This window comes from Leptonotus elevatus, chromosome 5 (genome assembly GCF_054856555.1).
Source record: "Leptonotus elevatus isolate MCC_2025b chromosome 5, RoL_Lele_1.0, whole genome shotgun sequence".
Taxonomy (NCBI): domain Eukaryota; kingdom Metazoa; phylum Chordata; class Actinopteri; order Syngnathiformes; family Syngnathidae; genus Leptonotus; species Leptonotus elevatus.
Genome location: NC_141243.1, coordinates 9275891 through 9298617, shown reverse-complemented (window position 1 = coordinate 9298617; position 22727 = coordinate 9275891). Strand labels below are relative to the sequence as shown.

At 36.1% G+C, this 22727-nt stretch overlaps 3 protein-coding genes across 4 annotated transcripts; 2 read left to right on the top strand and 1 right to left on the bottom strand.

Moving 5' to 3' along the window:
* Window positions 1-27: 27 nt before the first annotated feature.
* ostf1 (osteoclast stimulating factor 1) lies at window positions 28-7989 on the bottom strand. Its single transcript, XM_086077246.1, has 10 exons — window positions 7834-7989; window positions 3548-3594; window positions 2584-2634; window positions 2270-2333; window positions 2144-2197; window positions 1960-2067; window positions 1685-1734; window positions 1535-1613; window positions 833-931; window positions 28-741 (listed from the first exon to the last, which is right to left on the bottom strand). Exons 1-10 carry the CDS (start codon window positions 7865-7867, stop codon window positions 683-685), a joined length of 645 nt encoding a protein of 214 aa, XP_085933372.1. The 5' UTR covers window positions 7868-7989; the 3' UTR covers window positions 28-682.
* Window positions 7990-8846: 857 nt separating this feature from the next.
* nmrk1 (nicotinamide riboside kinase 1) lies at window positions 8847-13640 on the top strand. Of its 2 annotated transcripts, none has more exons than XM_086074987.1 (8): window positions 8847-9048; window positions 9967-10057; window positions 10189-10237; window positions 10661-10826; window positions 11332-11403; window positions 11507-11613; window positions 12258-12341; window positions 12413-13640. In XM_086074987.1, the coding sequence occupies exons 1-8, from the start codon at window positions 8957-8959 to the stop codon at window positions 12460-12462; spliced, it is 711 nt and encodes a 236-aa protein (XP_085931113.1). In that variant the 5' UTR covers window positions 8847-8956; the 3' UTR covers window positions 12463-13640. The 2 variants fall into 2 exon arrangements, with proteins under 2 accessions (XP_085931113.1, XP_085931114.1); XM_086074988.1 differs by having other exon boundaries at window positions 12439-13638.
* Window positions 13641-14301: 661 nt separating this feature from the next.
* On the top strand, window positions 14302-20723 carry gghl (gamma-glutamyl hydrolase like). The gene is made up of 9 exons (XM_086076163.1): window positions 14302-14485; window positions 15456-15570; window positions 15652-15702; window positions 15769-15853; window positions 16644-16782; window positions 18528-18634; window positions 18727-18820; window positions 18901-19038; window positions 20572-20723. Exons 1-9 carry the CDS (start codon window positions 14374-14376, stop codon window positions 20688-20690), a joined length of 960 nt encoding a protein of 319 aa, XP_085932289.1. The 5' UTR covers window positions 14302-14373; the 3' UTR covers window positions 20691-20723.
* The last annotated feature ends 2004 nt before the right edge of the window (window positions 20724-22727 follow it).

Genomic DNA, 22727 nt, shown 5'->3' with positions numbered 1-22727 from the left:
GTAGACTAAATTGAAACGCCAACAATGTTTTAAGTTAAAACTCTTTTAATTGCAGATAGAAATAAAGTTTGTGTTTCGTAAGAAAAGACAATTCATGGCCACCAACAAGACACTCGGCCTGTTCCACATACAAAAGGCACTTTTGTTTTTTTCCTCGGACATTCGTCTTAAAGCAGCAACACTTTGCTTTGTGGTGGAATTTCAGAGTATTTTCAATCTGTATCATTCTGTCTTGCATTTTAAAGTGGCAAACAAAAAAGTGTTTGTTCAAAAAGCAACAAAACAGTCATTTCATTTTTGACTTTAGGGAGCCATTTGCAAATGGAAAGAACAATTGCTACACTTATTTAGATGATATTTAGGAATGTGCGGAATTACACACTTTTCTTAATTTGACTTGGAGCAAATACAAGACAAACCTGTGCTCATGCACACAAACCAAAGTCTACAAACACCATCAGCAGTTGTATGGAATCAACGTGTTTCTGCGTTTTTTTGGTCCCTTTTGTGCAACAACACTAAGCGACAATTCATTGTCTTCAGGTTTCAATTTGCACTGTTGTGATGCTGAGGGCTTGATTCAGAATAGAGTTACAGTAACAACCACGGGGGAAGACCACAAGGTCTGGTTTTGTTTTTTTTTCATTTCGTCGCCGATCAAACCTCTGCGGGCTCCTCATCCTCAGTCCGAGTCCTCGTCGTCCAAATACTCCTCAGCGTTGCTGTGCGAGCGGGTGATAGCTGAGGGAAAAAAAAGGAACAAAGGGTGTTTCCGTCTTCTTTTTTTCAAGGGTTTATTTGGACAAAGGCAACATGGTGGCTGTGTACTTACTGCTGGCCAGCTTCCTCTTGAGCAACGTGGCACACTGCGCATTGGTGGCCATCTCAAGCGCCAGCTTGTTCTCGTTGTTCCGGATGTCTGTCCGCGCATCTGAACGACACAAGAAAACACACCTTGACGCGCACCATCTACAGAGCAGACATTGGGCGACATCTGTAAAGATGAATGAATTCTATTTGTGATATATACTGCATATCTATTTCATTGTCATGACTTGTGGGTGTAAAACAAAAACAAAATTGACAATAATTCGTTTTATGCACGACCAATTGCACGGTATTAGTGGAATAAGAGTTAAGCAGCAAAATCCAGCCATTTTTATCCATCTCAGGGGGCGGCCATTTTGCCACATGCGGTGGCGTGAAAATGACATTACAGTTACTCGGGTAACAACCAATCACAGCTCAGCTTCAGAAAACAGGTGAGCTGTGATTGGTCGTTGCCTGAGCCATGAGCAACTGCGATGTCATCTTCAGTCCACAGCATGTGGCAAAATGGCCGCCCCCTGAGATAGACACAAAAATGGCTGAATTTTGCTTCATAACTCCTATTCTACAAATGCAATGTTAATCAGAATGTCATGTTTAGACTAGCGACGTCGCATATATACTAGTGTCAAGAAATGTTTAAGATGTGAAAAATGCATTTGGACAAATAAATGCCTTAACCTTAACCCAACACAGAAATACTCACCCTTGTTCAGCAACATGGCCACAATGTCAGAATAACCCTTCCAGGCGGCAGCGTGCAGAGCCGTGTCCCCGAGCTTATTCTACAAGACAAATCTTCACGTCAATGCACTTGGAATTTTCCATTCCCAAATTGTTCCTCACTTGTCCCCACCTGCTGGTTAAGTTCCACGCTGCACTGGCTGAGCAGAAGCTCCACTACGTCTAAGAGGAACAACAAGAGAATCAAAACAACTCGCAGGGATGACCGAGCGAAATTATTCATTATGTCGCAGTCAAGACAGGAAGCGCGACACAAATAACTTTTAGAGACTCACTTCCGGTGAACTGGACGGCACTCCGGCAACTTTTAAACATTTAAGGCAACATTGCGCTAATAGGCAGTGTATATATTAAACAACTACAATGGCTGGATCCCTATCACTGTACCTTTATGTCCTCCGTGACATCCCCAGTAGAGGGCAGTGTTGCCCGCCTTGTCCAAGCCGTTGATTCCCACCCTGTTCTCCACACATTCCCTCAGCCAGGAAAGATTCCCTGCGCGAATGAAGTACACGCAGTTACAATATATAAAAACACGGAAACCAACGCGGTCGCTCAGCGGTCGTCGCACCTCGTTTGGCCGCTTCGTGCATCGGGTGGTCGATGGACTCGGCCTGCTCCGTCACTAAAAGGGACGACAAGTGTTTTGACTTAAGGTTCGCGGATAGAAGACTTTTTAATGTCCTTCTCCACTTACCATAGTTGCGCGGAATAAGGCCCGTCCTCCCCCGGCATGTTCCTTTCCACCAGTTGCTGTCACTCTGAGGACGACAGGAACATGTTGAGGAAAAACCACATCCTGCTGTATGAGGAAGAGTATGGTCTTTTTTTTATGCAGCAATGGTGGATCCATTCTAGTGGGATGCCGACCCAAAATCCTAAAAAATTCTGCATATCAACAATGTATATTTGCTTGATAGATGCCATGTTTAATGACAATGATTTTTCTTTATGTGGCTCTCAGAGGGAAATGTAATGTAATATACATTACATAGCATAGGTTAGTCTTACCGTGTCAGAGATGTAGAGGATGTCTCCTTCTTCAAAGTAAAGCTCATCGGGCTGCAACATGTAACAACAACAATGCCACAGTTCAACGAGCAGTTTGTTTCTTGGGGCCTGAATGCATTTCCTGACTTTTCAGCAATTTCAATATAGCGGAAATTCTAACACAATCCGGGACCTCTCAGATTTTTTCTCTATAGAAAATAATCCAGCCCAGGGTCAAACTGGGCCATCTTTTAGAACAAGCCCCCCCACCCATAAAAAAAAGAAGCTCTAAATTGGGTGTTTGGTGATTAAGTGGTGCCACCATGAGTGAAAATCAAATAGTTTGTGTTCGGGATGGGTGAGTACAAATACAAGGTAACAGTATCAGGCAGATACCCAGCATTATTTAAAAGGTATCGGTACTCTCTTTTGGGCATTTTATGATCAGAAATTAGAATAAACCAAAAATTCCGTTCATTTTAAAGAAACATTTCTTTAAATGTATCCGTCATAGTATTTTTTGTTATGTAGTAAAAGTACTAGTGGTGAGAGTCGAGTACTGGTATCAGTCTGAAAAAAAAGTCTTATTGAGCATCCCTACTGTTTTAATGAGTGCTTGCTTTCCCCCCGGGGTTTCTGTTAGCCACGAGCAACCATCTAGCTCTGGCCTGGTTGCTATGGTAACATAAAGCTCTACTCATGTTTGCAATGGCAGGCTAAACAGTGGCTCAAATGCAAAAAAAATAGTAGAACAGGCCAATTTCAACTGTTGAACGACTTCTACTTCAGTGGTTCTACTGTATTGAATTTCTTCATTTTTTTTCTTCTCTACTGGCTAATATAAAATCAGCAAATTGCATTTTTAATCAATCAGTACCACTTGCCAAGCCAAATCAGCTACACTCCAAAATAAAACAATCCATCTTTCGTCACAAAAGTATTCGGAGGGTGCAGATCGTATGTGCTCAGAAACAAATGTACTTACCGTTCTGGGGTCAAAGGTGAACTCGGCTCTGAACACCTTGACTTGGCCTACAAGCAAAACAACGGAAGGCTTCAGATTAAGCATAACAACAAAAGGTGCACACTTGTGTGGGTTGTGGGTTGTGGGTTATGGCTAATTTGGCTAATTAAGGACTCACTGCAATGTGGAAGCACAAGTTAGAGGATGGCACACATACACACAGAAAGGCTGACATGCAGCCAGATACACAAGGACACATTCTTAACACACTAATAGACAACTATTTTAACTCGTTCACTGCCATCGACGTAAAAAATTAAATTTGAACTGTTTCTATTAGTTAAAAATGTTTCCCACTTTTGTTAACAAGAGTATGAATACCTAGAATTATTTTTTATTGTATTAGAACAGATATAAAATTTGTAATTAATCGTGAGTTAACTAGTGAAGTCATGCGATTAATTACGATTACAAATTTTAATCACCGAATGCCCCTAATTTTTTATAATCTTTTCTTAATTTTTTTTTTTATAATCTTTTTTTTCTTCTTCTTTTCTTTTTTTTTTAAAGAAAAGACTATAAAAAATTAGGGGCATCCGGTGATTAAAATTTGGAATCGTAATTAATCGCATGACTTCACCACAAATTTTATATCTGTTCTAAATGTACCAAAAAAAATCTAGGCTTTCATAATCTTGTTAACAAAAATGGAAAAAAGTTTAACTAATAGAAATAGTTCAAATTAGTTTTTGACGTCTATTGCTGTCAATGGCAGTGCATGAGTTAATGATCATTTTGATTTAATTTGCATTTATTTTGAGGCATAAAGTTTCAAAAACAGATATGAACACAACACAAACGCATGCAACACATTAGGTTAAAAAAAAAAAGAGAGAGAGAGAGACATGCCAAAAAACCCTCAAGGGGCTTGACTAGGAGGGCTTCCCTTAGGTCAGCCAAACAATCTCAATTCTCCAGGTATACACACCTACTAGTCGGCCTTGGGTGCTAGCTGCACGAGTGGAATGCCTTTCGATGACACTGGCATGCATATATTACGCAAGAGCTCACATAACTTCGCCTGCAACTAATAGAAAAGTTGACATGCTGCTCTGTGTGTGTATTTTTTCTGTGTGTGTTTAAGATGACAACTGCAGCAGTGTTTCAAGCTGGGTGAGTGGCTCACACACACAAGCTCTGTTCACTTCTTCGGCACACTCCACAGGCCCGGTCATGTCCACGTCTCCCAACACACACCACAGGCCCCATCACGCAGTTCTAAACGTAAATGTGCGCCGTGTGTGCTCAAGTTTGCTGGAGCTCTCGTGGTTTATGCCCGACACCCAAATGAGTCTCAATTTGGCGTACGTATTGAACGCAGCTTTGGAGTCTTTTTTTCCTCAAAATATACTTTTTTTAAATTTATTTCTATGTCTTTTAGGGGTGCACATGGTAGTTAACGTTGAGTTGATATGAACTCATTCACTGCCATTGACGGCTATAGACGTCAAAAATTTATTTGAACTATTTCTATTAGTTTAACATGTTTTTCCACTTTTGTTAACAAGAGTATGAAAAAAATATATTGTACATTTAGACCAGATATAAAATTTGTCATTAATCATGAGTTAACTATTGAAGTCATGCAATTAATTACAATTTAAAAATATATATATTTCCTGAAGCCCTAATTGTAATAATATTTTCTTTGTTTGAAAAAAGATCATTTTAAAAACGATTATAAATTAGCTCATCAGGCGATTAAAATGTTTAATTTTAATTAATCACATTACTTCAATAGTTAACTCACGATTAATCACAAATTTTATATCTGTATTAAATGTACAATAACAACTTTTTTCTAGGTCTTCATACTCTTGTTAAAAGTGGGAAAAAATTTAACTAACAGAAATTGTTCAAATGAATTTTTGACGTCTAAAGCCGTCAATGGCAGTGAATGAGTTAATTGGGTCTTTGGAAAGACTCTGCATTTAGAAAGATGGAGAGATATCTATTTAACATTGTAGTTGCAGTGGTGTAAAATCATCAAGCATGACATTTAAACTGAAAAAAAAAAACACTTATCTGTTTCAGGGCACTACCAATGGAAAAAGCAACATATGCGGTGCATTCTTCATGTGTCACCCCTTCTTTCATCTATGATCTACGCGCCCTCCTACTACTCAGAGGAGACTTCCCATCTTTCTTCTCTCATCTATTAAGAGCTACACTTCAAACATGTGCAACAACAGGAAATAAATCTCTGCACCTCCTGGCATGTAAAGTGCCAATTGTGAAGGGAGCTACGGTGCATTATGAATGGAGAAGATTGTTTGCTTCTTTATGATCATGCGTCAGTCACGTCACATTCCAAGTGATCATCCTCAAGCAAGGCTCCGAACCACCCCCCCCCCCCACACACACATGCAATTCCACATTCAGATGACTTCATGGAGGCATTTTTCCATCGGTGCCCATCCAAATAAATGATTCCCTCTCAACTACAAAGCCGATAATGTAACATGAGCACTCTTCGCTACGCGCGTTTGCTTATTTTTTGTAAAGTAGTCCCAACTTAACACATTATAAGGCAGTGATTCGATTTATGATAAGGATGGGCTTTTGATGACATTACCGAGATGGACTATGGGGGACAACTAACTTACCGTATTCATGTCATTCCATTTCTTTTGATCTGTTCTGTTAATGTGTTCAAAGTAACATCTGCAAAGCGGAGCTGGGAGTGAACACATTTACAACCACATCGTTTTGAATTGGCCCATAACCAGACCCTCTATTGTCAATTACTTTTCTCAATTAAACACACAATCAATGTAAAGTTTCCCGTTTGACCGGAAATCGGTTAGTTAAATTAAACTTAGCAAAAACTAAGCTATTGTGTGTCTTATTTCTGAGGTGCATACATTGCATGTTGACATCCTCTTTTTCCTAATTTAATCAAAAATGTAATTCTTGAATGAGTTACATGAGGTGGCCATGTCATAGCATAGCAGTGGGTCTCCAAGTTTACAGGCACGACACATAAATAACTTTTCTTTAAAAAGAAAAAAGAAAAGCCACAAAAAATACCTTAAAAATGCAGAGTTTCAAGGCAAGTCACTCCCTCTCGAATATTTCTAGAATCAATGAATGCAATAATCAGATAAAAAGTCCCTAGGATCTAAAATTGCCAAGTCCAGTCAAATGACTCACGTCCCAACCTTAACCGCTCAGCTGTGGGCAGATTGATTTGGGACAGCCTTAAAAATAGCAGTCTGCATCTTTTGCTGCATTCCAGAAAACTTAGAATTTCCATTTTACAGTACACCTAGGAAAAGTGCATTGAAATGTTGCTCCAAGTTGGAGTTCCTACAACTATTATGGAACACAACGATGGCTTACTTTAACACGGAGATAGGTGTACATTCACTATGTTAGTGATGTGTTTACATGAGAAGATAATAAGGTAAAAGACAATACGAACGCTGGATAGAGATTAGAGACCATTAAAAATATGACTGTGAATCAGTAATACAGATTACTAACACACAACTGACGCGGAGTGCAAAATGGCTCATTTGAAAATATAATGTCCACCGAACAAGATTGCATGGCTTGCTTTTGACCCAAGTGATGACTTGACTTGCTTTACTTGAATTTTTGCTGAAGTAAACTTAAAGTTAAAAATATGACTTGCACATGTGACTTACTCCCACTTCTGCTACATTATTGCAGCTGTCTGTTGTGTTTATTGTTTGTCTATGCACAGTTTCCGAATTCCAGGCAGTCTGGAACGCAATCCTAACGTCAATATGATTTGATCCCACCATTGCGCATGCGCAAAAGGGGGATAAACGGCACATAACGCGTCAGTAGGACATATCAGTAAACGTTTATATTAGTTAAAATATGGGGATAAGCGGTTTGGAAAGTGGAATTACGCGCATACATTTGAAAGCCGTTGTTTGCACTCGGTACAGAGACGATTGGGAAGAAGTGACGCTCATGGTTGTCATCTGTTTTTAACCTGTGACCTTAAACGCAACACACTCACCTACAGGATTGGTGCAAATAGGGAAGTCAGAGGCCAGTTGACTGTTTCCAAAGCTGCATCACTACCTCCGTCCGTTTTACGTCCTTCCTTCACTACCCACAATCATACTTTACATCTTTATTTTAGGTAGAGACGCAAAACAGCCCATGAATGTCCCATAACGTCCACGCGTCCGTCGAAACGCGCTAGCAAGGTGTCTAAACTAATTTCGGGGAAATGTAACTCGAGAGGTGCAACGTAAAGTTGCTCTTACCTGGCTTGGCCGGCTTGGGAGGAGGTTTGGACATTGGCGAGGGTGAAAGTCAAACGCAAGCCCAAAGCCGCGTTTGGAAGCGAAGTGAAAAGTTCGCTGAGGTGGACAGCACTTCGGTGTCACTCCCTTTGAGGAAGTCGAGGCTGCCTCTGGCGACGCGGAAGTGCTGCCATGCGCATGCGCAAAAAAGTATAGTAATGTTGGACTTGCTTGTTTTTTAATTGGTTGAAATTAATAACATTATTTAGTTTTCATTTCACTTGATTTTATAGGGATTTACCTGTTTTATTATGCTTCTATGTTCTCACTATATCAGTGTTTGGAATTTGAGTTTGATAATATAATAGATATTCGTTTAATAGATAGATAGCATTACAGCAAAAACAATGGACAAACCAGATGCATTGCTTTCAGAAACCAACTGAATTAAGATATAATACAACGACATTTAATACAAGAACTGTGTGCACAAACTACTTTGACAAATACAATCATTTTGAGTATTAGTAATTTGAAAATATGCAGTATAAATAGCTTCAAACATTTGAAGCTTAATGGATATGCTGCAATGCAGGGCTACACCACTGCAACGCACAGCCACAATAATAATAATTATATATATATATATATATATATATATATATATATATATATATTCATTTGACCTGTATCAAACGTCAAAAAAGAGCATTTTTATCTTCATAAATGTAGCTTTTTTATACATATATAGGCCTTCTTGATATATATTCTTAGGGATAAGAAGTGTATTAAAAAAAAATTCTTAGAACGTATTTATTTATTATACTTGTGTTTTTATGGTAATGCAATGCAATATTTTTGTAATTGTTTTTATTCTCTTTTTTCATGTAATTTTTGTTTACATTTACATTTCGGAGAAGTAATTAATTCATTACTTAATTAATGTACATGTTTTTTGTGTGTGTTTTTCTTTTTACTCTTTTCCCCGGAGGACGTCACGCAAAGCCAGCCAATCGAGAGCGTCGGAAGCCGGAAGTTATGAATAAGTACAAGTTCGAAGTATGACTACAGTTCGAAACCTCGAGCGACGCACGTTACCTCGGTTATTCATGCAGCGTTGCAAATCGTGCATAGTTCTTAGGATATGAGCTGTTTATTTACCTGTTACCAGGCTAAAATCCCCGAGCAGCGACTTTCGCAAGCGGATGTGAAAACACTAATTGTGGGAGTGGGTGGGTAAGTGCGACCATTTTTTTCATAAAGTGCATTTTCCTGCACAATGTTCATATTGGTGGATGCAATAAAGATGGCAACGTTTGCAGGAAACACAAACAAATGATGAAAATACAAATTGAGAATGTTGGCGAGTCTTAAGGCAAGTGACAATCGCAAAGAGTGAAATGGGTGCAGCACGTGACAAACCCGTGGTGGGATGCGTAGCAGCTAAACAAGTGTTTTGTGCAAACTTTCAAGGAGGACATATTTTATATTTTTGTTAATTGATAATCATTTAAAACAGTTCCCGGGTGACTTAATAACCTGTCTGTGGTATGCTTTTCTCATAAGGGTAAATAATTATACCCACTTGACACATACTACTTGACTTGCTGAAATTAGTCAGCAGCAGTATTCCCCACCTGTTGGATCTCAACAGCCATCTGTATGTTACACCGGCTGCTTGTTTCTACTAGCAGAAGCTGATCCCGGACTCATAGTGTGGTGGAAAATAGCCTGAGGCAGCAGTTCCTTCACGAAACTGTGTGTATCTAGCAATAGGCAATAAAAGAAATAGGCAGATAAAAGATTTATTTGGCTGGTTAATTTTACACTAATTGCTGAACAGCCACTCCAGAGAGCCAGATAGACAGAAAATATAACAATACTCACAGGCATATATAGTCTTGATCCTCTTAGAGTAAAGACTAATATTACAGTTTATGGAGGAGATTATGCCGGCCGGCTTCATGTATTATACTGCCTCCAGGTGGCCAAGACGTGCATACCAGAAGGAGCAGTACAATATCCATTTGAACTGAAGCAAAAAAAAATTACAGTAATTCCGTGATAATTGAAATTTAGGGAAAATGTGCACCCGCTCTTTTGTACATTTAAAAAAAAAAGTGCTCAACATGTTTTGTGATGTTCTTCTTTTAGAATGACCAATGGAGGGAAAACCACGCTTTCCAGAAGTTTAAAGGAGAAGATACCCAACAGCTGTATCATTGCACAGGATTCCTTTTTCGAGGTACGATCATTCAGCGGTGGGGAGCCGAAATCCTATCAGTGACAATTTCAGTCTCTATAAACTCCTAGGGTAGAAATACTACATTTATGAAAAATATGGGTTCTCCAACTTGATACGCTGTTTTCATCCAGGATGATTCTGTGGTGCCAGTGGACAGTAATGGCTTCAAGCAGTATGATAGTAAGGATGTTCCCATTATAAATAATGAAAGTAGATGGCTTGGGGTCAAATCTTTAATAATGAATACCTTTATTTAACTGTACAGGAAATGTTTCTAGTAAATAAAAGTATGGAAAAAAAGAAAGTAAAACATGCAGCTAATCTTTCACATTATGTTGATGCTTTATACTGTGTATAGCACATGGACATCACCAAGCACAAATATGTGTAGTTACCATCCCATAATATTTCCCTTTTAAGAGTTATATGCCTTTATATGGCATCAATTGAGATGAGTACACTAACAAAAGGAAATTTGCTGGGATGTGAGACATATTTTGTTACGAAATTCAGGTTCCACATTGAGAGATTTCACTGCTCTCAGAGCAGGCGGCCCTAAAAATGCTAAAACATTCCGAATGTGTTACCGTGTGACACATCTAGCACTGGATGCTCTCCTCATGGGCGACATGATGAGCCAGGTCAACGCCTGGCGAACAGACCCGCAAGCTTTCTTGAAGGAAGTGGATCAGACTGCCGAGAGTGTGACATCATCAGCCGACCGCGTGTTCATGCTCATCGTGGAAGGTTTCCTGATATTTAATCACAGGTTAACAAAGACGGCAATGAATGACTATTTACAAAATATTCGTGTTTCGGGTGAAATTTTAGGATCGGCTTTAAATGCGTTCTAGTTTACAGTGGGAAGTTAAATTCACCTTATCTAAACTTTCTGTTAGTTTTATTTAGTTTTGTTTATTTTCATTAATTTTTATTTTTTTTAATGTTTTGATTTAGTTTTAGTAATACAGAATAAATGCATTTAAAATTAATCCTGAAAGCTCATGTATGAAATAAATAAATAATAAATAAGTTGAAAACGAACAACGTTTTTTGCTATAACTATAATTACTTAGATTTATAAATGTAAAATTTAGTGTCAGTTATCTTTTTCTTTTTTTTAAAGCACTCTCATGTTTGTTTTGTTGTTATTTTAAGTTAAAATGATGTTGTTAGTTTTTGTTAACTATAATAACCTTGGCCCAACTGTTGTGACTTTTGCCGTTCAACTCCTTGTTAATTGCAGAAATCAACACTCAAACTTTTGTTTGCAGACCTTTGAATGAGCTCATGAACAAAAGGTACTTCTTGGAAATACCGTATGACATCTGCAAGGAGAGACGAAGGTAAGTGCTTTTTTTTTCTTCTTCTCCATATTCTTTTCTTATTTGACATTTTGAACAACATGTAAAGTTAAACACGTCGACGCTACTTGTGTGGAACGAACAGTTTGAGGGTGTACGAGCCGCCCGACCCACCAGGCTACTTTGACGGACACGTATGGCCCATGTACCTGAGGAACCGCCAGGAGATGGAGAGCACGGCAACGGGAATTGGTGCAATGTTATAACTTCATTTTAATGAGTCAAATATTGGGTTCATGTTTTCCTTTTTTTTTTTTCAGGGTGAAGGATGATATTTTCACCCTTTTATTAGCATAAAAGCATTAGCATTTTGTGTGTTTAAACAGTAGATCTTTACACTTTTTACACCACCTATTAAAATACTTATCTGAATTGCATTTACTAGTACACGCTTTGTCCTTACTAGGAAGTCAGTTGATTGCACTAGTAGAATGTCTTACTAGTGATGTTTTTTCCACTACTGTATGACATTTCTATGCATTACTCGACTTAGCAGTGACTAGCATGCTACGGCTAATTACATTGTAAAATTCCACCAGTTAACATTTTTGCTAGTAATAAATACTTAGTAGGGAGCAATTGTCATTTGGTGTACAGTTTTGCCTAACTAGTAACTTGTTGTTTTACTAGTGCACTAAATTATCACGTTAGTGAGGAGACAGAACAAATTAGTACGTGACCAAGTCACTAGTAGACAATTACATAATTTCCTCAAGTGTAAATAACTCAGATGTTGATGTTTCAACTGATGTGTTGTTGTTGTTTTTTTTACGTCTTCTTTTTTTTTTTTTTTAGGACATTCATACATTCACACTTCATTTGTGTTTCTCTTGCAGTATTTTTGGATGGATTGAAGTCAAAGGAGGAGCTGCTGGCCGCTGTGTATCGAGATGTTAGTCCGGAAATAAATAAACTGAGAGGTAATTTGGCCGTAAATTATATACATGGAACTCGTAACATGCTCAGATATATGTATTTAAACATAATGCAGTCCTTTTTTATTTTACTTATTTGCAGAGAACGACTGAAATGAACGAGTGACCGAATAAACTGGAAGACTTCAGTTGTATGTGTACCAAAAAAGGAAAAAAGTCATTGGATTTACAGTATACAGTATGTGGCAACATGTTTATAATTTTAGATGGTAAAAAAAAAAAAAAGCAGCTGACGTGATAATGTCTGCAAAAAAAAAAGCACACATCTTCAGATAAGCTTATTTCTAATTGTGTTGTGGTTTGTTTTCCACAAAAAATGCTAAGGCCACAGTGAAAAGAAAGGGAAAAAAATAAAATGATGAGGAATAAATACATTTACGAGACATAAGTCTTGAGAATAAATTCATATGATTATGAGAAAACAAGTTAGTCAGTGGTGCCTTTAGTTGAAACAACCAAACAGCTGCTTAATTTAAAGAAAGATCCCGCTAGCTCAATGCTAACATGCAATAGAAAGCTGCGTTTACGTGCTAATGATTAGCATAGATAGGTGCAGTTTTATGACTCTTTAAGTGATAGATATTTCAACCCAAATGGTGCAGGAACACACGTAGACAGTGTAACAATACTCATAGGCATATATTCTTTATCCTCTGTGAAGAACGACTAATATTACTGCTATACTGAGAAGCCGAGGAAGGAGCTGAACATACTGTATGTATGCACATCCATGTATTAGTCTTATACTGCCCCCTGATGGCCGAGGCGCGCACAGCAGAGGGAGCAGCACAATGTACATTGAAGGAGAAAGTGTGATACTTGTGACAAGTGTGAAATTCTGTAATCATTTAATTTTGTCATGCTTGTATGTTTTATAAAGTATAATATTATGTATTAAATCAGATATAGGTAAATTATGAGTTATTCATAATATGACTTTATTCTTGCAAAAAAAATTATATTGAAATTACATTTTTCTCTTACTTTTACCACTTCAACCTCATAAGGTTATGATTTATTCTCGTAAAATTATGACTTTATTATTGTAAGATTAAATCTTTATTCTTGTAAGGTTATACTGTATTATCTTCTCATACTGTTACAACTTTAGTTTTTTAATATAACACTTTTCACATTTCATAAATTGATTAAATTATTTTTTTATGGTCTTAAAACTCATTTGCATTTCATTTTCAAATTTAAGCAGTAGATTCAACTGCTAACAAAATACATTGAGAATGCATCAACTCAGCAGATTGTTTATTAATGCAGAATGTTATGAATAATAAACTATCAGTGCAATACGATATTGTGTTTTTGTCCATTTCTTTGTCCGCGTTGCACAAAAATATATTATTAAATTAATTACATGAGAGAAAATGCTTTTTTGTGGAGATTGGAGAAGCAATACATCATTACTGCCAGTTGCCAGTATTGCAAAACATAAAATAAAGAAATTTGGCATCCGAGCATTTGGTGCAGTTTCACCCGACTTAATCCACCTTTTAGTACCACCACTGTAAAGTTGCAATGATAGAAAAAAATCAATACTATACAAAAATGCAATACTACAGCACATAAATGTATCTTATACAACACATAAAGCAGTTTAGAATCTATATCTAGCTAATAACATAACACAAGCAAAACATTTAATTCCAATGCATCATACAGTCAAACTTGGCTGTAACGAGTTTTGCTCTGAGCAGCCAATCAGAGGACATAAATACTCAAATCTGATTGGACAAAAAAAAACAAATCTTAACATACAGTACACAATGCCAAGAAAAATACACTGTATGGAACAAATATTGGCATCTTGGTTGCCAATGTTGGTCCTGACTTTTCACCACAGGCAAAAACACACTTACCTAAAAAACAAGCATGTATCCTTCCTCCTATGAGGCACACTTATCAGTGTACAAGCGCATGTGATTAGTCACGTGCACGCTCACTTTACTTCCTCATTCGTGTCTATTTTTGCTCATTTGAATTTAACCGGAGTTGAGGCTTCACAATGCGATTGTGCTCTTTTCTATGTGTCCTGTTTGTTCGCGATTGTTTCAGTTTTCACCAGGCCAAGCTGCTTGGACGCGAGCAGAATGTTGTGAATGACAGACCTGTTATTGGTAAGTACGGTACCACAAGTGGGGACCGTCTGGAAAAGGGCAGGGGACTGTAGTGGCCTGCCTAATCCAACAGGTAGCACTATGTTCCTCCTTCACAATTATTTTACTCTTGAATATAGAGTAGTTGGAAGATGAATGTGACTAAATATACCCATTTGATTGTGTTTATTGCTCTGTTGCTGATGGAGCTTCCCTCCTGTGTGTCTGGTCACTTCCCATTCCTTTTGAGGCCTATAAAGTTTTCATAACATCTGGAACACTTGCTAACCGCATAATAATTTAAAACCTGCAAAATGTAAAAAGGTGAATTTATTTTAAATATTAAAAAAGTAATTTATAAAATAATCAAATGTGAATGCTTAATTTAGATTTGAAAGCTATGGAATGTAAAAAGTCCAATTTAAATTTTAACTTGTTAATTTTAATTTTTCGTTATAAAATAATACAATATAAATAAATAATTTGGATTAAAAAACTTAAATTGTGATATACTGCATTTAAAATGTAAAGCTCCAAAACAGTTTTTTTACATTTTCATTTTTAATGTTTAAAAGCTAAAAAATCTCAAAAGGCCTTTTTGATCTCTAATTAAAAAGATTCAAAATGAAATTCTTTATTGTAAAAATAAAACACCAAACTTTTTAAATTCAAAGCTTTAAAAAAAAATCCCTTTAAATTTGAAAGCCTCAAAAACGTCAATTTAAAAAAATTACAATTGAAATTTAAATGGGAAATTTTTATTTAATTAAATTAATACGCTGAAACATTTCAAACTGAAACTTAAATTGAAAATCTAAAACATTCTTAAAAATTCTAATACAAATGAAAAAGCTAAAAAAAAAACGAAAACCACTTTGACTTTGCTGCATCATATTTGCAAGATTTTCTAATGCATGGGAAAAAGGCTCCAGCGCCACCCATTCTATACCGCAGTTGATTTTATTGTGTTGATTCCTTTGTGCCCTTACAGGTATTTTGACTCAGATTGTTTCAGATGAAGCCATGAAACAATATGGGAGCACATACATACCTGCCTCCTATGTCAAGTACATTGAATCTGCCGGCAGCAGAGTGATGCCCATTAAGTCAGTTGTCAACATTTGACGTCTTTGACATACTATTCGAAACCTTTCATTCAGCGTTTGTTTTCATCTTCACCCACGCAGACTGACGCTCACCACCGCACAGTATGAAAACATCTTTAGCAGGATAAATGGGTAAGCAAACAATTAGGTCACCGGTCATTCATCCTATGATGCTCTGACTCGTGATTTGTATTCCAGTCTCCTTCTCATCGGCGGAGCCTCCAATCTTGAGACGTCTGACTTTGCTCGGGTGTCAAAGGTTTTTCATCAGCTTGCTCTGAAGGTTAGTAGCCAACCGCGAGCTTTATTTCTATATTTACTCACCACTTAGTTTTGTTTCATCGGATCGTAAATCATTTTATGATTTTGTTATTGTCCATTGAAACCCAGCTTGAAACTTTTAAGCCACAATTCAAAATGTGTTTGAATGTGATTGGGTAATTGTGAACACAGCCACATCACAATTATAGGGTGTGGAAACTTGTGCAACCACTATATTTCACATAATTAAATATTTTTTCCCTTTAAAAAAACAAAAAAATTCAACGAAGTTGTACAGGTTATTGTGCAGATAGTTTTCACAATAGCCTGCCACTGGAACAGGGGTGTGTAGACGTTTTATATCCACTGTAAGTATACATTTACTAGTACTTTGACACTGTAAAAATGTTGTTAATTTACAATATGCTCAATATTGTGGTTGTAGTGGTGTAGGAAGTGTGCTATGCCTTTTTTTTTTTTTATATATATACTGCACTGTCCCTTGCATGCAGCTAAATAACGTTACCAAAATACATGCACCACTACAAACTATCTTCACAATAATTGTTTTATAAATACCTCTCTGATAGTGTCAATCAAAAGTGGTCGTTATTATCTTTGTAAAGGCGGAAACTGTTGTATTAGACAATTTGCAGGTGTACCTAATATTGTGAATATTATAATAATAATAATAATAATATATTATTTGTGTATTTTCAGCTATTTTACCAAGAGCAACCCATGAAAAGTCATCTTGTCATCTTTACCTTTTTTGAAAAATAACACACAGTTGTTAAATGTTGGCATTCCAGGCTAATGGGGCAGGAGACCACTTCCCAGTGTGGGGTACCTGCTTGGGCATGCAGCTGCTCACCGTCCTGGTGTCCGGACGCAACTTGTTGACCAAAGCCACAGCTGAAAATGTGGCCTTGCCTCTCAACTTAACACCAGGTTTGCCACGTGTTTTATTGTTTGTCTAATAGTTTACCACATCTGCCTCGCAATTCTGCGGTATGGGGTTCGAATCTCGTCTCTGGTTCTAAAATGTGAGTGTGAATGGTTGTTTATCTCTGGGACATTGTTTCAAATATAATAGATAAAATACGTTTCTAATTGATGTAATTTGGTTGATTAGTTCTCCTTGTAAATTGTGAAAACATTTTGTTTTATCACAAACATATTTTAAATGTATGAAAGTTAAAAATTAAAATACACTCAAATCCTTCTAGCCATTTAGAGCAGTACGGGTACCACTAGTGATAATACTCCCTCTAGTGGTATATGAAAGAATCACTGCCTAAGTACAGTTCAATTCAATGTAATGTTCAATATTATTTTCATTTCATGTTTAAAGTTTGTTTATATGTAAACAGGAATTCAAATTAAATTTTACTCAACTTAAATGTGCAATACATTTAAATTGAATCATTACTTAAACACAGTGCTAATGTTCACACCAGTCTAAACACAGTATTATGATTTGAACAGCCATTATTGGGGCGGCCATTTTGCTGCTTGTTGACGACCGAGTTTGACGTCACAGTACCTCAGGGCTCTTTTTGCAAACATCACATGACCAAACCTAGAAAAACAGGTGAGCCATGATTGGTCATTACCTGAGCCCTTAGAAACTGTGATGTCATTATTTTTGATATTTTTTTCAATGTTATCAGACATAACCGACTGCGTCATTCAAACCAACGCAACCCTGTACTCGTGCAAAAGACACAAAAGTAAAGACACAATAAAATCTTAAGTTTACTTCTTTTTTGTGTGTGTGTTGTAGTTAAGGTCATTTTGTTTTTGACCAGTTAGCATAGTAGCTAACACAGTTAGCGTGTAGCCTACTGTTGCAATGAAATATGTTTTTCAGGTGCCTTCATATCTGTCACAGGGTTGCGTCAAATGCAGAAAATTATATCCCATCCATCCATCATACAAACAACTTAGCGTGATAGGACAAATAAAACAGCTACCTCAAATTTATGTTTGAGCTGGATGAATCAAATGACATGAAATGGTATATTTACTTGAAAACATAAAAATACCGATAAAAATAAATACATTTCTTTTTCAAAAATGTTGTCACCTAAATTCAGGAGTGACCCTTATTCGGCAGTTAAATGAGATGGATTGTAAAGTTGCAGTACTGAATTTGACCACTCAGTGGAAGCAGAGAGTTAGGGTAGTATTAATTGTACATCATTTGTTATTCAACGTCAACGTAAACATATTTTATAATAATAATAATAAATACATTCAAAGAATTTAAAGAATAGATTTGTATGAATTAGAATCATTTCTTAACAAAAAATCTCAAGAGTTTCAATAATTAAAATAAAAAACTTTAACATAACTGTAAGACTAACACAAAAGGCAAAGTTACAAGGGAGTTGTACCAAATGGTCTAACGCTGTTGGAGTAATTTTATTGAAGCGAACGTCAGGGGATAAATATATTTCTTAATCAGTTTATTTCCAAATTAGTTACAGCGTGGGACTTAAGTTCCTGCCAAAGGGCAGCAGTTGATATAGTCCGTTTTGCAAGACATGTGATGGCTGTTTTGGATAGATTTAATATAACTAAAGAAGCTACTGTAGTAGAAATTCCCGTCAGTATCATACCATGCAATTCCGAAACCCTGACTGCATCAAAAAAAAAAAGAAGAAGAAGTTTCTTTTAATTGTTTCTTCCAGCGGCCTCCTCTTGTCGCATGTTTGAGGGCTTCTCAGAGGAGCTGATGAAAGCTTTGCAAAGAGAACCTCTCACTGGTCATTTTCACCACTACGGACTCGCAGTGAAAGTAAACCGAAACGCTCCAACTGTTCAAAAATAAAAACACACTTCCACTTATCTTATTCTGTTTGATGAATACATACAGTGTGCTATCCCCAGGCTTTCAAGCAAAACAAAGAGCTGATGGACTTTTTCTCTGTGATCTCTACAAATGTTGGTGACAATGGAGTCCACTTCGTCTCAACTATCGAAGGTTTGTGCAACGTGTCCCAATATTTGTGTATGTGGTGAATTTAAATACTGTATCTCTAAACAATATGTTTCTATATTCAGGCAGGAAATTCCCCTTCTATGGGGTGCAGTGGCACCCTGAGGTGAATCGTTTTCAGTGGGACAGCACACTGAGCTTTCCTCACTCTCCTCACGCCGCCCAGCTGTCGTCACTCCTGGCCCAGTTTTTTGTCAATGAAGGTCAGCCTTTAACAAGGTCAAACTACTAACAATTAGGGACAGGCTTTTGACTTCATTTAGCAGTACTTTGGCACTTTCAATTGCTTCATCCGGCCATCCTTATTTAGCACATTTTCCCTAGATGAGAGGGCCACAGGCAAAATCTTTTGGAATTTTTATTTTATTTTATTATTATTTTTTTATTATTATTATTATTTTTAAAGAAAAATAAAAATCTTTTGGAATTTTTATTTTATTATTATTATTATTTATTTATTTTTTAAGAAAAATAAAAAAATACAAATCTTTTGGAATTTTAATAGACTACATTCCGAAAAATGAAACTTTCATAACTCAACTCAGAACATATAACATAAAATAACAACATGTAGTCTCATAGTAACACGTTTTTATGTATAAGTCATGCTATGCTACTAACATAGCAAGTATGGCGAGCGTTGGCTTTATTACAGTGCATGTCTCATTGTCTGGTGCATAACAGTGAGGGTCGTGACTTTTTTTGCTAGCATTTTGAAAACTGCAAACTACACTTTTAAGTGAATTTTAAAGTTACAAGTACCGGTAACTGTTTATTTCGAAATGTTTAATTTCATTTTTTTCCCCCTTCCTCGTGATACAGATTTTAACTCATCCACTGACATTGACGGCTATAGATGTCAAAAAATATTTTTTTTCCACTTTTGTTAACAAGAGTATGAAAACCTAGAAAAAAATCTATATTGTACATTTAAAACAGATATAAAATTTATGATTAATCGTGAGTTAACTTGAGAAGTCCTGCGATTAATTATCGCCGGACGCCCCTAATTTTTAATAATCTTTTGTTAAAAAAAAAAAGATTATTAAAAATAACAAAACATAATTACAATTATAAAAAAGAAGAAGAAATTATTACTAATGTAAAAACAATTATTAAAATAAAAATAAAAGATTATTTAAAAAATTAAAACATTTTTTAAAGAAAAGATTAGTAAAATGAGGGGCGTCAGGCGATTCAAATTTTTAATCGTAATTAATCGCATGACTTTACTAGTTAACTCACGATTAATCACAAATTTTATCTGTTCTAAATGTACAATCATTTTTTTTCTAGGTTTTCATTAAAAAAATGTGAAACTAATAGAAATAGTTAGTATGAATTTTTTACGTTTTTAGTCGTCGATGACAGTGAATGAGTTAATTGAATCATTATTTAAGTACAGTTTTTTTTTTTGTCCTATACTTAAGTGCAGTGTCGATGCTCAAAATGAGAATAATGTTGCCATGGCTTACACAATTATGAAATTCTTTTTTTGAGACTAAGACCTCTGCCTTGTTTTTGGTGAACTCTCCATGCGACTATATTTTGGCGCTGGCCATTGTGGTAGTGCAAGGGGAGCTAAGTATTTTTTAAGGTGATACGTGATGTAAAAAGTTCAAGAACCACCATTCTATATCAAGTGCAAGCGCTTAGTTTGTTCAAAGAGACTAAAGAAAGGATGCACCCAAATCACATGCATCTCATTTCTACTTTTTTTTTTTTTTTTTTGGCAGGAAGGAAGAGTTTACATAAGTTTGATGACCCTAAAGAGGAGGCCTTGATGCTGATTTACAACTACACGCCCGTTTTTGCAGGAAACTTCAGCGGTTATGAGCAGATCTATTTCTTCTGAAAAGCTGTCATTAAAAAGGCAGACGATTCATGTCATAGTTTGTATTTTTTTTTTTTTACCCTTAGACACGCAAGTGGGTCAAAAAGAACCTGGAGAGGTTGCAATATCTTTGTAATTAATTTTTTTTTCTAATTTAACATTTAACACGTATTCCTCCCCCAAAAAAATTACCATCAATAGATTTGATCAAACTACCCCAGATTTTTAAAAGTGGGTCAATAATGACCTGCATTCATTTTATGGGATTTGATGTGAACCTTCTATTTTTATCAACTGTGACTGCCAAGAATATGCATTTTGTTTAAAAACAAAACAAAGAAGTGTCAATTCTTACACCACCTCTTTTGGATTATTATTTTTTGACTACTGTGTGGTAGGGTATGTATTGATATCAATAAATTAGCCATGTTTATAGTAAAATAAATAGCTAGCTTGGTAACGTAACATCACTATCTATACTCTGCGTCTATGCAGATGCGTGGCATTCATGACTATTGTATGACAGAGTATTATGGATCAACAAATTAGCCAAGGTTACTGTGTGTGTATTTGTATCTCCATCCATCTATTTTCGGAACCACTTGTTCCTATTCATGAATAATCTCATTCTTGTGACTACTGTGACACAACAAGACAAGACATTCTTCCTCTGATGAAAGCCTCCTAGTCCAGGGAACTTCACAGCACGGTTTCTATTTAATGACAACCAGACCGTGGTCATTTATGTCAAAAAGAACGGAAAGCCCTTTGTGTTCTTGAGCATGATGTATTATAGCCAAGCGGTGGATGAAGATACTACAAAGGGGGGGGAAAAAAACTGGTCATCACAGTCGACAACTGCACTAAAGGAGATATACGCCATGGACCAGTTATTCACTCAGATGAAATGCTTACACGAAGTTACAACTGTTTCACAGCAGCTGAGCATCCTGTAAAAAAAAAAAAAGCTCGCCACGCTGCATATTAAGGTTGTTCCCTACCAGCAAATGCCAATTGTCATTGAGGCAATGAGAAAGTGTGGAGTGACAAAAGCCATAATTCAGCCAAATGTTATAGAAGAAAGGCCCGTGGAAAGGAGGAAAGAGAGTAAGAACATTCTGTTTGCTCGCATTTTTCTGTTGGATGGTTCTTTTTCAGTGGTCAAAATGTTGAGAACATGTGTTTTTAATATGTCTAAAAACAAACATTTCAAACATAGAAACAGACTTGTGTCGACCAAAATCTAATGCATAATATAATACCGATGTTTATGGGCGTGTACCGAGAACAAGTATCGGTGTCAAGCTATACCTGGCCTTATTTCAAGCTGGTATCGGCCGCTCTCTTGTGGCTGTGTTACGATCAGGAACTAGAAATGAGACAATAGAAAATTTTCATTAATTTCATGTAACTTTATGGGAAATGTTATATTAGGATATATAGGTCTTTATTTAAAATGATCCGTCATTGTTTTTTTCGATTTGAGTACTTTTACTGGTATCGGTCCGAAAAAATGCGATATCAAACATCCCTATAAAATACATTGTTTCTGTTGCGGGTCATTTTTGACCCATTTATTGAAAAGTGTTAGGGTCCAGCATCTAAAGTTTAATACAACTCCTACACTTTCAATAATGGCTTTAAATTTATTTTCTTTTTTATTGAATTACTTGTTTTATTTTTTTTTATATTGAATTACTTGTTTTATTTTTTATTTTTTTAGAGTGCAGATGTTTATCTTTTCATTTGATTTAATTTTTGTTTAATTTGGGAGGAAATTAAGTATTTAATTCAGTTAGTTTTAATTTCATTTTATTTGATAGGAGTCAAAACATTGCCAAAAAATAATAATAAAAATAAAGTGCTTTTAAAGTAAATAAATACCGGTACATCCAATTAAATATATAATTTAGTTGTTTTAATTTCATAATATTTGATAGGAGTCAAAACATTGCCAGAAAATAATAATAAAAAAATAAAATAAAGTGCTTTTAAAGTAAATAAATACCGGTACATCCATCCATCCTTTTTCCAAACCGCTTATTTCGTTCCTTATTG

Coding starts and splice junctions, on each gene's coding strand:
- gghl (XM_086076163.1), top strand. CDS start 14,374: ATGCGATTGTGCTCTTTTCTATGTGTCCTGTTTGTTCGCGATTGTTTC. Junction 15,854..16,643: donor TTCATCAGCTTGCTCTGAAG/GTTAGTAGCCAA, acceptor TTGGCATTCCAG/GCTAATGGGGCAGGAGACCA. Junction 19,039..20,571: donor CCAGTTTTTTGTCAATGAAG/GTCAGCCTTTAA, acceptor TTTTTTTGGCAG/GAAGGAAGAGTTTACATAAG.
- nmrk1 (XM_086074987.1), top strand. CDS start 8,957: ATGAGCTGTTTATTTACCTGTTACCAGGCTAAAATCCCCGAGCAGCGA. Junction 10,827..11,331: donor TTCCTGATATTTAATCACAG/GTTAACAAAGAC, acceptor TTTTGTTTGCAG/ACCTTTGAATGAGCTCATGA. Junction 11,404..11,506: donor ATCTGCAAGGAGAGACGAAG/GTAAGTGCTTTT, acceptor TGGAACGAACAG/TTTGAGGGTGTACGAGCCGC.
- ostf1 (XM_086077246.1), bottom strand. CDS start 7,867: ATGTCCAAACCTCCTCCCAAGCCGGCCAAGCCAG. Junction 932..1,534: donor GGCCATGTTGCTGAACAAGG/GTGAGTATTTCT, acceptor TGTGTCGTTCAG/ATGCGCGGACAGACATCCGG. Junction 742..832: donor CAAGAGGAAGCTGGCCAGCA/GTAAGTACACAG, acceptor TTTTTCCCTCAG/CTATCACCCGCTCGCACAGC.